At 41.3% G+C, this 17,032-nt stretch overlaps 1 protein-coding gene across 11 annotated transcripts in view; it reads left to right on the top strand.

Annotated features, from left to right (window-relative positions):
* The window catches only part of ATP2B2 (ATPase plasma membrane Ca2+ transporting 2), a 696,441-nt gene that overhangs the window by 571,787 nt on the left and 107,622 nt on the right, over positions 1 to 17,032 (top strand). For 8 of the 11 annotated variants that reach the window (XM_043971621.1, XM_043971693.1, XM_043971614.1 and 5 more), the window contains 3 exons: positions 6,454 to 6,495; positions 7,903 to 8,061; positions 14,735 to 14,949. In XM_043971621.1, the coding sequence (XP_043827556.1) occupies positions 6,454 to 6,495; positions 7,903 to 8,061; positions 14,735 to 14,949 (416 nt within the window). The remainder of the gene's footprint in view (positions 1 to 6,453; positions 6,496 to 7,902; positions 8,062 to 14,734; positions 14,950 to 17,032) is intronic. The other 3 variants (XM_043971655.1, XM_043971664.1, XM_043971687.1) reach the window with 1 other exon arrangement.

The raw sequence follows: 17,032 nt of genomic DNA, 5'->3' as shown, positions 1-17,032 counted from the left end.
ATCCCCTTTGTGACTGCAGTAAGCTGTGAAGTCTGCTTTCCTGGTTGGGAGTGGGCAGCTGTTCCTTAAGGCTTCAGTTAGAGTAAATTCACCTTGAATTTGGGGGCTGTATGGGGTGGTGAATGTGGTAAAAGCATGGGAGGAAGCTCTTGAAGTTGATAAAAAGCTCGAGAAACACAGCATTGGGGAGTAAAAGCTTTACAGGAAACTCACTCTCATGGGGGAAATTTACAAGCTCCAACTCAATCTCTGCCCAAGATCAAAGCTCATAGAAAAGGAAGTTATCTCCTTGGTTCTTCTTCCAGGGAGTGCAGTGCCTCTTATTACATTGTGGCTCAGCAAACTAGCATGAAAATCCTTCTCAAGGAAATGTGTGTGGAGGCCAGTACATCCATGGCTGGACACTCAGACTGCTTTGGAACCAGTCTGGTAGTCTTGGATGGAGGAAGAATCAGTGGTATAATGGTCAGACCATGGTTATTGGGATCTGAGGATGTGGCATGAAGAGATACTATCAGCAGCTCCAGGATCTCCCCCTTGCCCCAGTCTCATTCTGCCTCTAGCCCACCACTGTTATGTATCAGTTTCACAGTTCTCTCTTTAAAGGTTCAAGATCACATGTTTATATTTGAGGAACTGAGAGTAAGGCCCGGAGCTTCTTGACCTGTGGCTTTGGGTAGTATAGTGGATTTAAGGAAGGAGGGCAATCTGTTTGTAGTAGAAACTATTCAGGATAAAATTACTGAGATTTCAGGTTCTTAATTCATTTGTACAAAGGTGAGTATTAGAGGTACAGATTCTAATGTAAATCAGCTGAAGATTCTATTGGAAACTACCCCCCCCACCCCAACACACACACACACACACACACACACACACACACACACCTTCTCCCAAACATACAGATGATGAATTTCCTGTTAGTGCTGGAGATAATAATATATCCTTGATGGCTACTCTGGGATTAGGCCATTTGACCTTAGTAGCCTGCAAAGTCCATTTTGGTACCAGGCTAAGTATGATGGGAATGAATTTAGACAATGGAGAAAGGTGACCCACCTCTCCTAAGATCTCCTTGCCTGGAGCTGTCCAGCTTCCAGCAAGACAACATCTAGTTTCCTTTGCTTCATAGCTCAGCTTTTCAACCCTTATGCAACTTCCTAGGCTATCCAAAGCTTGGTTTTCTGACTTTGAAAGTTTTCTTCTTGAACTTGTTCAAGGTGCCTATGGACTGGGCCTGTAGCAAAACCTATCCCAGGGACAAATGGAGGCTTCAAGACTTCTGACCTCTAGCACTGTGATGTTTGTCTCTCACCAGGCCCAGTTTCATGAGTATAGCTTCATCAACAGTCATAACCGATAAGAAACAGAGCTTTCTTTTTGTTCCAGACCAGACCCAGGGCACTTCTCCTCATAAAGCCTGGCCGTGTCTTGGGGAGTGGTCATTTTGGATAAATGGGAATTAAAGAAAACTGAGTAATAAGCTTTTATTGAATGATAAATTTGGGGGAATAATAAGGGTTTTTTTTGGGGGGGGGTTGGTATCATTTTAAAGAAAGTTTCACCAAGCTCCTATTTCTGCCCCTAAACGGTGAATAGTTAGCAGTATTTGCCTGGCCACACACACTTCCCCCAGCCTCTTATCTCTTATCTTCCTAAAAGAACACATGTTTACCAGTATTTTCATGACCATGTGGGCAGCACTGGAAATAAATGATGAAATTAATGAATTGGTCTTAATGAGCACACTGAGTTATTTAATCAGAAACTATGCAGTGCCAACAAAAGCCCTTTGTACCTCCTAAAATCATGCATTGAAGTCCATTCTTCCTAGGCAGGCTTAGGTTTTTTTTTTTAAGCATGATTATTTTAATTCACCCCTGGAATTGTTTATACTAAAAGGATGCCAGAATCTAGAGGAAGGAGTTTTCAAAGGAAGCAAAGCAAATTCTTTCTCTGTGCATAGTTATATTCTTAACTCTTTGATAAGAGACTGGGGCTTTCTGGAGGGAAGAGGAAAGGGGAGGGGAGAGTACTTGATAACAGATGGGAACATGCCAGAGGGTTCCAATGTCTCACTGGAGGATGACATCCTTCCAGGGCTTTCTCTGACTACCTTTATCCTTGGTGTTTTGAAACCTTACACCAGTGGGAGAGGCTTCCTTGCATACGACATCTAGGAGTCAAACTGTGGCTCCTTGCTGATTTTGTATATTTAACCATTAAAAAAAGTAATTCCCAAGTGTCACCTGGATAATAAGTGATAACCTCTTCCATTTGTAAAGTATTTGGTAAAATTTATTTATCATCTTGGAAGTATTTTCTCTTGCTTTGGGACCAGAATGGTGTTTTCAACCATATAGGAGATTTCTGGTATAGAAACCCCCTCTATTTATGCAGATTGGCATTTTCTCTGTGACTTAGAGTCTTAAAGAGTTGCCTAGCTAAATGTTTTGCCCAGAGTGACACTGTTAGTACAACATCATAGGCAGGATTTCAAGACTTTTCACAGTAACTCCTAAACATGCCCTCTCCCCATCCTCCATGCCATGCTACCTCTCTCCCTGGAAGTTATGCAGATAATATAGTTTTGGGTTTTATAGATGATAAAACTGAGATGCAGAGTTTACTTGACTTACCGAAGGTCTCACTGCACAATTAGTGTTAAGGCCCAGGATTCATGTCTTCTGAGTCCTGTTCTTTGTGTGTGTGTGTGTGTGTGTGTGTGTGTGTGTGTGTGTGTTTGGTTTTTGTGGGGCAATGAGGGTTAAGTGACTTACCCAGGGTCACACAGCTAGTGTCAAGTGTCTGAGGCTGGATTTGAACTCAGGTCCTTCTGAATCCAAGGCCAGTGCTTTATCCACTGCTCCACCTAGCTGCCCATGAGTCCTGTTCTAATGGTGTATCCAATACATCATGAATTCCTTATGTTTTATTTGGCCTACTTCTGTGGAACTACTTCCCTTAAAGACAGACTGGTAAAGAGTTCTCAGTAACTTGTCCACAGTTCTTTCTCCTCTATCTCATCTCAATGGCATAGGAATATTTCCTAACTATCAGGGCTCGAGTAAAACCCAGACTAACATGTTTCTTGGCATTCAAACATCAGTTCTCTGTTATTCCTGAAGTGATCTGGTGTCCTGGTCTTCTGGGATAATGAAACTACTTCCTTTCTTGTTCCTTTTTATTCCCCTCTCCAGTGAGTTCTCATGGTCTTTTGGGAAATGGGATTTCTTAGGGAATTGATCCCTTCCAAAGTACGCCCTGAGCACTTGAGAAATCATTTAGCAAACCTGCACTTCCAGTATTCTGGTTATTTAGTAGAGAAAGTATAGGTGTTGTATCATAGATTTAGAACTGGAAAGGACATAAGAAGTAATTTAATCCAATACCTGCATTTCATAAAGAAGGTGACTGAGGATTTGAGAGAAGAAATGACTTAAAGAAAGCCACAGAAACTGAATGGAGAAGTTCAGGAGATGCTGAGCAAGGGGATGCCAGCCAGATGCTCTTTCTGGACACATGTCCTAGTACCATTTGGGTAGGACTGGCAATGAGACATTGAAGACAAAGGCACTTTCCTATTTTTGTCTTTGAAGAATGCTGATAGAAATAGCCACACAGTGTCCTCCTAATTCCCAGATAATCTCCCTTGTGGCAGATTTTTTGTGAACTGTCACAGAAGTGAGAGCATAGACGTTGAAATAAATTAAAGTAAAAAAGTTAAAAGGCAAAGTGATCACTTTAGTTTTTATCCTTTCAACTTTTAAATTCTTGCCACTTTTTGACGAGAGGAGTCTGTGGAAAGGGGATAATTTGGAGTTTAAAGGACTCTAGTTCAAATCCCAATGCTGAGACTTATTAGCTGCATAACTCTAGGCAAGTTTCTTTCCCTCTCTGGGTCCCAGCATCCCTATCAAATGAGGGAATAGAACAAGCTTGTCTTTAAAGTCTCTTCTTGTTCTAGGAAATGATGTGCATGCAGGGAATTTCTTTGAAGGATATATAGCTTGATACAAGGGACACCTAGGTGGTGCTGTGGACAGAGCCAGAGCACTGGTCCTGAAGTTGGGAGGACCTGAAGTTCAAATATTACCTCAGACACTTACGAGCTGTGTGACCCTGGGCAAGTCACTTAACCCCAACTGCCTTAAATATCCAGGACCAACTCCAGTCATCCTGATATATATATATATAATGCCACTGGACCCTGATCTCAGGAGGAGATAGTGAGTTTGGTGATTTTGCACAGCCCTCCTTCACTTAAATCCAATTTGGTACAAGTCATGACATCACCCTGATGTCATGATGCTCTTCAAGAATGAAGGACAAACAACAATAACAACTGCATCTAAGTGCAAGGTGTTAGAGATTTAGCATGTAATTGACTAGAATAGGCTAGTGTAAGTGACTTAGTTGAAGTTAAAAAGCAATCTCTTTGTCTTGTAGCTCATTAATTAGTTAACTAAATTTGATCCCCTTCTCTAGAGACACAAACTCTACCTTCTAACCTATGCCAATTTTCACTTCTGTGACCATACCTAATAAAATGACCATGCCAGCTGGTTTGCCTAGTCTCAAACTTTCTTCTCTCCTCCATCATGCTTCTCATGTCATTGACAACAAGGAGGGTCTGTCTCATGAACCTTCACTGATATTGGTGCAACAGCCAACTGGGGAGGATTTAGTCTTTTCAGCTAGGTTGACATAGGGCCTTAGTTTGTGTGTGTATGTATGTATGTATGTATGTATGTATGTATGTATATATATATATATGTATGTATGTATATATATATATATACAACTTGACATTGAATGTTTTATCTGTGTGACTACAAGCTTCCCCGCCCAATGTAATATTACTTAGTTAAGTGAGAAACCTGTACATTTCAGTCATGTTACCCATATTCCTTTGGCCAATACTTCTCTCTTGTCCTGGTGCTCATGGCAAAATTGATCCCATCTTGATATCCTAATGTGGAATCTCCTTTGGTGGTCAGGCTACATTCAGTAGGAACTGCAAAGCTCAGGCCTGCTTGGGCTACTCATCAGATAGCTCTGTAGTCTCCCTTCCAAGATTCAGAACATGACAAACAAAAAATAATAGGAACCTGTTGTGACAAATGAGCCAGCCATGGCAATAGGCCTCCCCATGCTCTGGCCCACCAAACTTGATGGATTAAATAGTAGAAGCAATCCAGGCAGCAATTGCTCATGGTCTCTTTAGTGCTGACATTTTCTGGACAGCTGTCTGCTTGGTGACAAGGTAAACCCACAAAACATCATCATCATAGCTGTTTATCAGCTGCCATGCCTTGATGTACTGGCAGATGGAAAAGGCTGTTTGTACAGGCAAGTCTCAATTATCCTTTGGCTCATTGGCCAATGCATATATATATATATATATATATATATATATATATATATATATATATATATATATATATATATGCGCACATACACACACATACGTATGTACATATACACACACGCACATGTATACACATATGTATATATACACACACACACATACACACATTTATGTGCATATGTATATGAATATGTATATTTTAAAACTCACCACTCAGTTTCTCATCCTCTAGTTGTTTTACTACTCATGAGTTTCTGTACAAGGGAGAACTGAAGGGACCAGGAAGGAAGGGGGAAATCTCAAGCCCATCACTCTAATTCTTCAATAGGAAGCTGCAGAAAGCACCCTTCTCTGAATCTGCTATGAATTCTGTTTCTCCAAACCATAACTTGTCCCAGTTCAGAAGCAAAAAATCCCAAAATAAATCAACAAAAAAACCTTCAAAAATGAAATGTGCCTGCTTTTCTTTTATCAAAAAGATTAAAAAAATCCATAATCTATTTCCGCTTTCGCCTCATTTGCCTGGAAAATTAGAGCTATTTTTTTTATTTTCCAAGTGTTATAGTCCAGTTAATTCAGATGCCTGAAACTATCTACTCTTTCTTCTTTCTTCTTAGGGACCATGGTCAGTTTTCTCTTTGCCTTATCTTGCTATGTTTTCATCTGTAAGTCTTTTGTAGGTAGATGGCGCACTAATCTTAAGTAAATAAACTCAGTAAAACTTGCTAGTTATTATGGAGGTATTTAAAAGTGTCTGTACTTCATATCAGAGATAAGAAAATACTTCATTCAAGGGTCTTATTTCTTAGATTATAGTCATCACCTCCCAAAGAAAGACATGCACAGATTCCATCCAAAAGGGCAGATGTTGGAAAATTCCACCAAGAATGTTTACAATGGTCTCCTTTTTTCTATTTGGGACTTAGCTAGACATGTATTCTCACAAGTCACAAATGAAGAGATGTCCCTGAAGCCAGTTCATTACCCAGTCTTTGATTTAAATGTCCATCACAGTGTTCTGTCTGTGTGATGACTGTATATTGTCTGTTCTTTGTTGTTTGTTAAAATTCTTTATCATGTAGGTAAAATGCAGGATGGCAATATGGACACCAGCCAGAGCAAAGGTAACCCTTCCATTTTAACCAGGTTGTGGTATGTGATGTGTGGCCCCAGTCCCCTTTGTGAGAATGTGAACTTCAAAGCAGAGTGCAAAGAGATTGGCTCCATGGTGAAGGCCAATCTGCCAGACACATACATACCTATCCAAAGACGTGTAGCATTTGTAGTGGTTGTAGTTGTTATTTGGACTTGACTTGAACAAATCCTGACAATCCAAATCTAAGCCACATAGAGATCCAGGCATTGAGTTTCCCCAGGCCTTTACTTTTTACTTAGTTTGACTAGGGACTCTAGTTGGTGTTCTACAAACATATTAAATGGATGGAAGATGTTCATGGCTCAGTGTGGTCCAGGGACAAGACATAGTGTCTGGGCATCAACCAGTCATGGTTGAGAATGTGATTGAGATTGACTTTGGGGGCTGAATGCACAGGATGGAAGGAAGCCTGAGCCTGGGACTAAGGGATAGGGAATAACTTTCCTTGATTTTTCTCATCCCTGGTGGCCATCATCTGATTTCTTAAGAGCAGACATGAAAGCTCAGCCTACGCTATAGCACTGCTTTGGGGGCATAGCTTGAGTAAGTCTCTATTCTCATTCCTGAATGAGAGAATCATGGGAATTTTCTCCAGATGGGATGTAGAGACATGGTTTTTGCTATCTGATTCATGAAACAAGCCATTTTGAATAGAAGTCAATGTGTTATGTCCCTAGGCATCCATTTCAAAGGGGAAGATGATTGTTAGGAATTAAGTGGAGTGTATAATTGTGCCCTTGCTCCTTCCCAAGTTCTTTGAGCTAAGAAAGTAGACCTGGGCTTTAGAATTGCTCTCTCCTTTGGTCCCTCTAAATACCAAATGTCTCCCTAAGGATCTATGCTAGAACCCTTGGAGTTATAGGACACCATGGCCTTGAACACTTTATAGAGAAATAATCTTTTCTTTATTAATGAACTCATATCTCTTGAGTTACATTGCTAAGATAAAGTTCCAATCATGTGGAATGGACCCAATGATTCTATGTGATGGAGTTCCTCAGCAGGATAGGGATGGGGTGGGACAAGAAACATGAACTCTAACCACTAGAAAACCACACTTGTACTCCTAGTTCCTTCCAGATTCCCTAGAACATTATTGGCCAACCATGGTGGCATCCCTTGCTCTGACTGGGGAGTCAACAGATTCCTTAAGAAGGCCTCACCTTCCTCTGCCTGAAGACCACAATATTTTAGCCCAACTCTTGGATCTATAGTGCTTTCCCCAGAGGATACTTTTGCTGCCTCCTGGCACTGGTCCCTCCATGCAGCCTCAGGCCCATTTTTATTAGGGAGGGGGCAGTTCCTTGACATCACAGCTATGCAACAGAGTGGAGTTCTGGACTTCAAGGTGATGTTGTGTGTTCTGCATTGGTAGCCAAGCAGCAGGATGGGGCAGCGGCAATGGAGATGCAGCCTCTGAAGAGTGCCGAAGGGGGAGATGGAGATGACAAGAAGAAGGCCAACATGCACAAGAAAGAGAAATCAGTCCTGCAGGGGAAACTCACTAAGCTGGCGGTACAGATTGGCAAAGCAGGTGAGTATTCCAGCTGAGGGAGAGGGAAGGGACAAGGTGAGAAGGGAGCAGCACCCTTCATATCTGACCAAAAAAAATGTTGGCTTTAGTTCGATTCATTTTTGTTCAATTCATTTCACATTAAATGCTTCCTAATTGCACAAAACTGGGCAGGAGGCAGTGTAATGGAAAATATAACACAGGTTCTGTTCTTATGAATTTTGAAATCTAATGGGGAAGGTGGGACAAGTATATATATATATATATATGTGATACAAAGGAGAGTAGAATGAATAGTTTTTCAGCAAGCATTTATTAAACACCTTCTTTATTTAAGGCACTGAGCTAGGCCCTGGTCATACAAAGGAAGGGAAAAGCAATCAAACCTGGAGAGAAACCTAAAGAGGGCAGAGGAGGTAAACAAATTCTTACAAAAATGCCCTCTCTTGATCATGTTTTACTCTGGATGGGATGTAGAGACATGTTTTTTGCTATCTGATTCATTAAATTCTCATTAGATATGCAGTAGAATGTAAAGACCTTGAGGGCAAAGAATCCCATTTTTATATTTGTATCCCCAATGCCTTTCACACAGTAGGTGCCTAATAGCTACTTATTTAATTTGTTTGAATCTTAATTATTTTGATAGTGTAGTTTTGTTATAATTGTAACCTTGCCAGATATCACATTTCTGTTTTTTCAGGAGCTAAATATCACATAGACTTGGTGGCTCAATTCTCCATGGTGAATTATAAGACACAACAAATAAAGGTGTTCCCAGCTCAGTAGGGAGAAAATGTAATTATTTGTGCAGGTGTACATTTATCATAATCCCCCCCTACTATACAGTAAGGCCCTTGAGGCCAGGAACTTGGCATAGTCCCCTTTGTCTCCCTAAATATCCTGCATAGTATCTCTTCCATAAAGTAGACTCTGAGGGAATATTTGTTTTATATAAATGAATGGCTAAAAGGGATATCTGCTGACTCCAACCTTTGTTCTTTTTCAAGACTTAGATACTTTTCCTATTTTGTTGGCAAGTTTCACTGTCTTTTTTGGATGAGAGAAGCAAAGAGCTTTAATGATCCTATCCCTATATGCAATGTAAATGACCCACAGATAGATAGCTTCCTTCTAAACATGAGATGTCATATGCTCAAGAGAAAATATCCATTTTTGGCATTCACAAATGGGGAGAATGTGTTATAACCATGGGATTTTGAATGAAAAAGTACTTTTGGGGAGAGCAGCTAGGTGGCACAGTGGATAAGGCACTGGCTCTGGACTCAGGAGGACCTGAGTTCAAATCCGGCCTCAGACACTTGACACTTACTAGCTTTGTGACTGTGGGCAAGTTATTTAACTCTCATTGCCCTACAAAAAAGTACTTTGGGTCATCTAGTCCAACCCCTTTACACAATTCAGGACAGTGAATCTATACTCAAAGAGAAAAAAAGACTTCTTGGAGTCACAATAAAGTAGAAAGCAACAGAGATGGGATTGAGACTGAGATCCTTTGAGTCCATCAAGGATTATTCTCCCTCCATTCCACTGCAAGATCACCAGAACAAGTTACTTTGGTCCATCTATCAGATTATGGGGCTAGCTTTATAATAAAGACCAATTTATTGGATATGATTTTGCCATTATAAAAAATGGAGAAATAGCTTATATACAGTGTGTTCCAAAAGTCTTATGTATTTTAATCTATTAAAGCTTTTGGATCACACTGTACAATAGTGAACTGTTGGTCGTAACAACTGCAGCTCTCAGGAAGCAGAACACAAGGGAGAAGAAGAGAATTTGCCTGTTTGGGGTCAACTGGCAGAAGTAGACATTAGTATCAGCACCGTGGAGAGCTCTAACTCTGAGTCTGTTACTGAGATTCTGGTCTAAAATCAGATCTATTGCAGGGGTACTATATTTTATTAGTTTTATCTCTTACTCTGCATCCTCATAGCAATCCATTGCATTCAGAGGACAGCCATCACTAAGTCAGGTTTTATTCAACATTCATTCGACAAACATTTATTGTTCCATTTTTTGATAGAGAACTATGTCAGGCTCTAAGCAGATAGCCAATAACCTTGCTGACCTTAGTCAGCAAGAGGAAGCCAAATATTTTAAGTGGCAAATAGGGGTACTAATCTTATCTTGATTGTTTACAAAGTGCCATCCTCACAAGAGCTCTTTGAAGGACGTCATTAATTACAGCTCTAGACTTGGAAAGGACCATAGAGATCATGTAGTCCAACCTTCTTACTTTCAAGATAAAAAAAAACTGTGTCCCTGAGAGGTAGTCATTTTTCCCCAAGGTCACATAAATAATAAGAGACAGAAATGGGATTTGATTCCAAGTCCTCAGCATTTTTTCCATTGTGCCAAAATGCCTCCCCAGCGTAGTATTATCCCCATTATACAGACAAGGAAAATCAGAGATCCACTAATGGATTAGGTAACAAGAATGGCAGGGTAAGTAAGGAGGCCATGTCTCCTGAAGGTCTTTTGTAAAAACACAGCTTTGTCTCCCAGGAATGGAGTATTGTATCAGCTTAGGTCAGTTTATTATGTTAGGTCTCAGGGCTTCCCCTGCTCTGACTGGCTCCATGAGTGTTTTTCTTGTAGTGAAAGCTAAGCACAAACTCCTTGCTTCTCCCCTCTTAGGCAGGTGCTGTCCCTCCAGCTCTAATTATAGTAACCATAGTTTGGAGAACAGTAGCAAATTACAGGCTTTGCTAACTATATTTAAATAAGGAGCATTGTAACAATCCTGAGCTCAGTTTCTAGGTTCTGAACATGTAACATAGGGCCTAGAACACGTGGCCTTTAAGTCAAAGCAGCAGGAGGCCCTGCAGCTGCATGCAGAATGCAGGCACAGGGCCTTCCTGGCACCTGGGATACATTGCTATTGCTTGGCAGACCAGGACTCCCTTGTCATGTGTTGACTGCTCAACTGCCACATAGGAGTGCAAATGCATCAGGCTTTACCTCTGTGATTCTGAGCATGGTGATGACAAGCATTTAGTCTTCAAAGCCCTCCTGTACCCTTATTCCAGTCTACCATTGCAGTCCAATTCCCTTAGCCCTTTGAAGATTATTAGGCACTTGCCTCTCAATATTTCCAGGAAGGGCTTCCTAGCACTATATATTCCCATTTTACACATGAGGAAGTTGAGGCTCAGAGAGGCTACATAACTAGGGCCACATAACTAGGAATTGCTCCAGCCAGCATTTCAACCTATTTCTCTTCAATTTACAGCCATTATTCTTTCCTCCTAGTAGGGCCTTAGCACTAGCTATACTTGTCTAATCATCCCCATTCATGCCCTTGGGAATTTCTGCTTCTCTACCTACTTAGGATGCCTTTGCTTCTCTTTATCTAAATCCAACCTATGATTCAAACAAGCTCTCCCCCAAGAATCATTCCCTGACCATAACAGCCTATGGTGACCTCTTCTTCCTCTAACTACCTAAAGGACCGACTAGTGGTAACATTGTCAGTTCATCAATTCATATGTCATCTTCCTGTCCAGTTTGTGTGCATGCCTAGGAGGAATGACTTGTAGTGCCTGGTCTCTTCTGCAATCTCTTGCCAAATATATAAAAAGCACTTTGCAAACTCTAAAGCTGAATGAAGATAAGTGTTTTTATTATTATCATTTTTATCATTGTTATTGCCAAGTGTCATGTACAGACTAGAGAGACATAAACTTAGGGTGGGAAGGAAGCTCACAAATTACCTAGTCCAACCTACCTCACCATTCAGAAATCAAGAAATTGTGTGATAGAAAGAGCAGTGAACAGGATGTCAGAGTACTTGGTTCTGATTCCTAGCTCTAGTGTTCATTCCTTATGTAACACTGAATAGAGCATTTCCCTTCTCCCTCAGTTTTCTCCTCTTGGATAAAATGAGGGGGTTGGCCACTTGCATCTTTCACATTTTATGTTCTAAGATTGCTTTGACCTTTGACATTCTATGAAGTGATGTTACTCAAACTCTTCTGAAACAACACCAATGAGAGGTACATGCAGTGTCTTGCTCATTTTTTTTAGTAGAACTGTAATTTCATTGGAATAGAAGACTCTCAGTGAGGAAACCTCTATCTACCAATCCAGATCAGCATATTTTCAATAACTTATCATCTAAGAGAGTAGCCTGGGGGCATTAAGAGGTCATGGAACTTGTCCAGGGTCACTCAGTTCATGTTTTAGAGGCAGGACTTGAACCTAGTGCTTTCTGACTCTGAAACTAGTTCTCTATCAACTACATTACACTTCCATCCATGTTCATAATAAGCACTTACTAACTTTACACTAAATATGTGTTATTAATTAATGAATACATTCCTTCACTGTGCTGTACATCCCATGGCTGGACATCTCTGAATGTCAGAAATTTCTTTCTTAAGGTCAGCCAGAATTTAACATGTACCTTCCGCTCATTGGTCCTCATTATCTCCTAGGCAGTAGCACAGAACAAACTTTACCCCATTTATTTGAAAGGTATGGACCATCCTTTCGAGCATTACCACCTCTCTACTGAGTTGAGCTCAGTACAAAGTTGGTGCTTAACAAATGTCTATTGCAATGGCATTCCCCGTTTAGGAAACCAACACTACCCAGTGTGGACAGAGTCTTATCTGAAACCCTGTGAGCAGACTACAGAAAAAACTGATGAATTTGGAGAGGGAGACAGCAGAGACACACTTAGAAGTCATTGAGGGACACATTCAGCAGAAATGATGAATGAATAGGAAGCAATGAGGCTGATGATTTAAAAACCACATCAGAGTTGCTGGCTACAAATGAATGTCACCTTAGGAGTGAGTGACATATCTGATAAGGTAGCTATTGACTTCCATCCCAGGAATATCACTATCATAAAAACTGTTTCTGGAGCTCCTCTCAGAGAGCTACCTCAGAGCTGGTCCATAAATCACACCGGAAAAGCTGACCTTGTTTTGGAGTCCGAAGGATCTAGGAGAACATAGGAACTAAGATGAATGCGAATCAGTTGGTGACAGAGCTTCGACTGCAACTGAAGGTTACATTCTAATCCCAGTTTAGTCATTTGCTTGTTGTGTGACCTTGGACAAAGTGTTGCCAGTTTGTGAGTCTCTCTAGGAGGTTGGGTTAGATAGTCCCCAAGGTCTCTTGATTCTAAAGGTCGATGATTCTGTGAGTCTCAGACTAGAAGGCTTAGGTGAAACACTGAGAGAATGATGCTCATGTTGGGTGGGCATTGACAGAGCCATGTCATCAAAGTAAGTGACGTGAGCCCATTTTACTTATGTAAGATTCCTAAGGTGGGCATCTTCCAAGGAAAGGACTTGCTTATTTCAAACAGTTTATCATAAATAAGCACAAAGCTCTATGCTAGGCACTGGGAAAAGAGAAAAGGAATACAAAATCATGGTTCCTGCCTTCAAGGAACTTATACTCTAGTTGGATGTAAGTCTGTTATACACATGTGCATTGATAGCAAATGACATGAAGTTATGAAAACCTGCAAAAGTGACTGTGTGTCCCAGATCATAAATACAACAGGAGTTTAGGAATGAGAAATATGAGTGGCTCTGAGGTTGGCTTTGTGTTGGAAGTAGACTAAAGCTGGGCTTTGCTGGATGGGCAGGGTTTGGGAAGGAAGGATATTCCTGGCAAGGAGGGACAATAGGATGATCATTTACTGCCTCATGCACATCTCCAAGTCCTTCTGTAATGCATCAAGACAGGGAATGTCAGAATCACAGCACAAGGACCAGTGCATGGCATCCTAATTAGATTTTTTATTTGCAGGACAATGAGGGTTAAGTGAGTTGCCCAGGGTCAAACAGCTAGTAAGTATATGAATCCGGATTTGAACTCAGGTCCTCCTGAATACAGGGCCCGTACTTTATCCACTGTACCATCTAGCTATCCCCCGCCCCCCATTAGATTTAAACTTAACCTTGAAAGGACCTCAGAGACCATCCAGTCCAACTGTTTTATATTTTAAATGAGGAAACTGAGGTGAAGAGAGAGAGAAGTAAGTTGACCAAGATCATACAAATTAAGAATTTAAACTTGGGTCCTTTAGATCAGAATCAAATATTCTTTCTCTTCTTCATGTAGAGAAAGATCCAGGAAATAAAGCCTTAACCTCCCACCAGGTATCTTCATTGCCTCTCACCTGATCTAATAGCTCTACATACTCAGGAGAAGAAGGGTTCAGGACTTGGCTCTCCTGCTGAGGATCCTAAATCCAACCTTTGGTTTCCAGTCTCCCAAGGTCTATTCAGCTTAAAGAATGAGAGCTATTTCACCTGGAAAAGATATTAGGGGAATCATCTCAGATGTCCTCAAGTAGTTGAAGGGCCTTAACATGGAAGAAGGGTTTGACTATTTGTGCTCATTTCCAGAGGCAGACCTAGGAGTAGCAGGCAGAAATTGCAGAGAGTTAGATTTCTGCTTGATGTATAGATTAGCTTCTTAACATCTGACACTATTGAAAATGGAAATGAACTGTCTCTGGATGTCATGGTTTTTCCTGTCACTCAAGGTCTCCAGTTTGAGGTTCTGTGACCACTTGACAGGGATATCATAGAGGTGATGCTCTTGGCTATGAGCTGGATTACACAGCAGCTGACTGCATTTTGAATGTTGAAGTTCTGTGAGTCCTGGCATCCCCTTGAGTTGGTCTTCTCCTGTGTTCCAGGTCTTGTGATGTCTGCCATTACGGTGATCATCTTGGTGCTCTACTTCACCGTGGACACCTTTGTGGTGAACAAGAAGCCTTGGCTGCCTGAGTGTACTCCAGTCTATGTGCAATACTTTGTCAAGTTCTTCATTATCGGGGTGACTGTGCTGGTGGTTGCTGTGCCCGAAGGGCTCCCCCTTGCTGTCACCATCTCTTTGGCTTACTCTGTGAAGGTAAGAGGCAGGGAAAAGGACCCAAAGATGAGCCAATCAGGTGATGCAGCCCCCTGTAGCACATTGTGTTTCTCATTCTCAGATGGTGGGCAATGGGGACAATTGTCTTGGGGCTTGGCAAGAGCCTGGGGTCACAGCAGCAGCTGAGAAGAGTGTGCTGATGACTGCTGTCATTCAGGGACCCCTTCCCATAGAGCCTCTCCACCTGCCTTAGAAAGGAGCTCTGAGCATCATTTCTATAGTCCCTGCCTCAACTCTTGCTCCACAGAATTATTCAGCTCATCCTAGTATAATACTGGAACCCAAGGGTCCCCTTGAAGCTTGGAAGAGGTAAGTTGCAGACAAAATTAAATTGTTCTTCATAGAGCAAGGATTCAAGTTAGAGAACTGAGTACCATAAGAGGTGGTAATGGTCTCAGTGTCAAAGGAGCCTCATCCGCCCCCCCCCCCAAATTCAGATTCATGAATGAGAGATGCATAAGTGTGTTTCTAAGGGAAAGGGAGATATCTGGAGCGCAGCCTTTGCCTTTTCATCTCCTACCAAAGAATGCAATCATATCCTCTCATCTCACACCTATCTGGTGATTCTGCTTAACCAAATAATAGGCTTAATGGGTCAGCACTTGTCTGAGTTGGCATGGAAATTTTTGTGGCCACTGATGTACAAGTTTCAATTCAAGGTCTCTAGCCCAGTGTCAACCCACGGATGCTATCTCTTTTCTATGCCTGTACTCCTTATCCCCACCTTTCCCTTCACCTTGGCCTTGATGTGGCCCACCTGTGTGGGGAGAAAAATATTTTGGGAAAGATAAGGAGTTATGTTGTCATTTTATAGAAAGGAATGTTCAAGAGCTGTCCAAGTACATGGCAAGAGCTAGTTTCCAAGCTAGGACGTGGGTTTTAGTGCCCAGCTGTAATTTCATATGGAAAACGGATCTCTTGAAAGTTGCCAAAAATGTTGTCTCACTGTAAGTTATACACACCTTATCACTACCACTTTAAAGTACACCATATAAAAAGAAACCACACCTCATAAAGCCCTAAAGTCCAATAGCAGAGCCTGGAATACAGTACCCAGTAGTCAGAATTCTTTTTGAATTTTTAGTTGCCCTCCAAAGCAGCAAGCTCTTACCCTAGTGAATCAATTTCTCTACTTAATCAAACATGAAAGAATTGGCTTGCCACCTGGGGTTGTTTTTCAGTAATCCAGTCTTCAAGTTAAAATGTTTCCAGGCCTATAACTTATGGGTACCACACATCGTTAAAAACTCCTACCTGTTTGCTGCCACTTAGTCATAACCCTTTGACTTTGGGGAAACACTAATGAAGTCTGGGAGCTGTCGCTAGCTACAGCTCCTTCAAAGCAATAGCAGGACTGCCATGACATTCTGGAGCTCAAGAATATGCTTGTATCTAAATTCAATGTGCTGATTGATTAATGTTGGATATGGACCCTGCATTTAAGTTGGCCTGTTTGGACAAATTGTTTCTCAAATGTTTTCCTGTCCTTGGATCACATTTTTCTATTGGTCCCCTTCACATCCCATCTCTTTGACATTGCCAATGTGTTCCTCTGGGCCCCGGATGTGCCTCCTACCTCTGACCCCTTTTGGCTTGGTATCTCATGCAAGCTACTGTAAGGACTGCCCTCTTTTGGCCAAACAGCTCATTTTGAGCTTGACTAGTCTTGCAAACTTTGAGGTTGCTTCCCACCCAGACTTTACCTGCTCATATCATGGGAGAGCTCTCATGCCTTGGTCCCTTCTGGCCCATCCCCGGGAGATAGCCAATACTGACCGAGGTAGATTCTTCCCTGTCACACAGTAGAATACTTGCTTTTACTTAATAGGTTTGAATATATAACCCTCTAGAGGTTAATTATTTCTTCATGGACACTATCTCTGGAATTTTAGTATTTGCCACCAAGTAGGTAGGGCTGTGTGTAAATAGTTGTGCAAACCCAAAAGACAGGCTCTCATCTAGGGCAGATAATTTTTTAAAAAAAGGACCTGATCTCATCAATACTGTTTGCTCACACACACAAAAAAGAAAAATGTAAATTATCATAACTAAATACTAATAC

This window comes from Dromiciops gliroides, chromosome 1 (assembly GCF_019393635.1).
Source record: "Dromiciops gliroides isolate mDroGli1 chromosome 1, mDroGli1.pri, whole genome shotgun sequence".
NCBI classification, from domain to species: domain Eukaryota; kingdom Metazoa; phylum Chordata; class Mammalia; order Microbiotheria; family Microbiotheriidae; genus Dromiciops; species Dromiciops gliroides.
The sequence above is the reverse complement of the archived record's forward strand: the minus strand, read 5'-3'. Positions and strand labels throughout refer to the sequence as shown.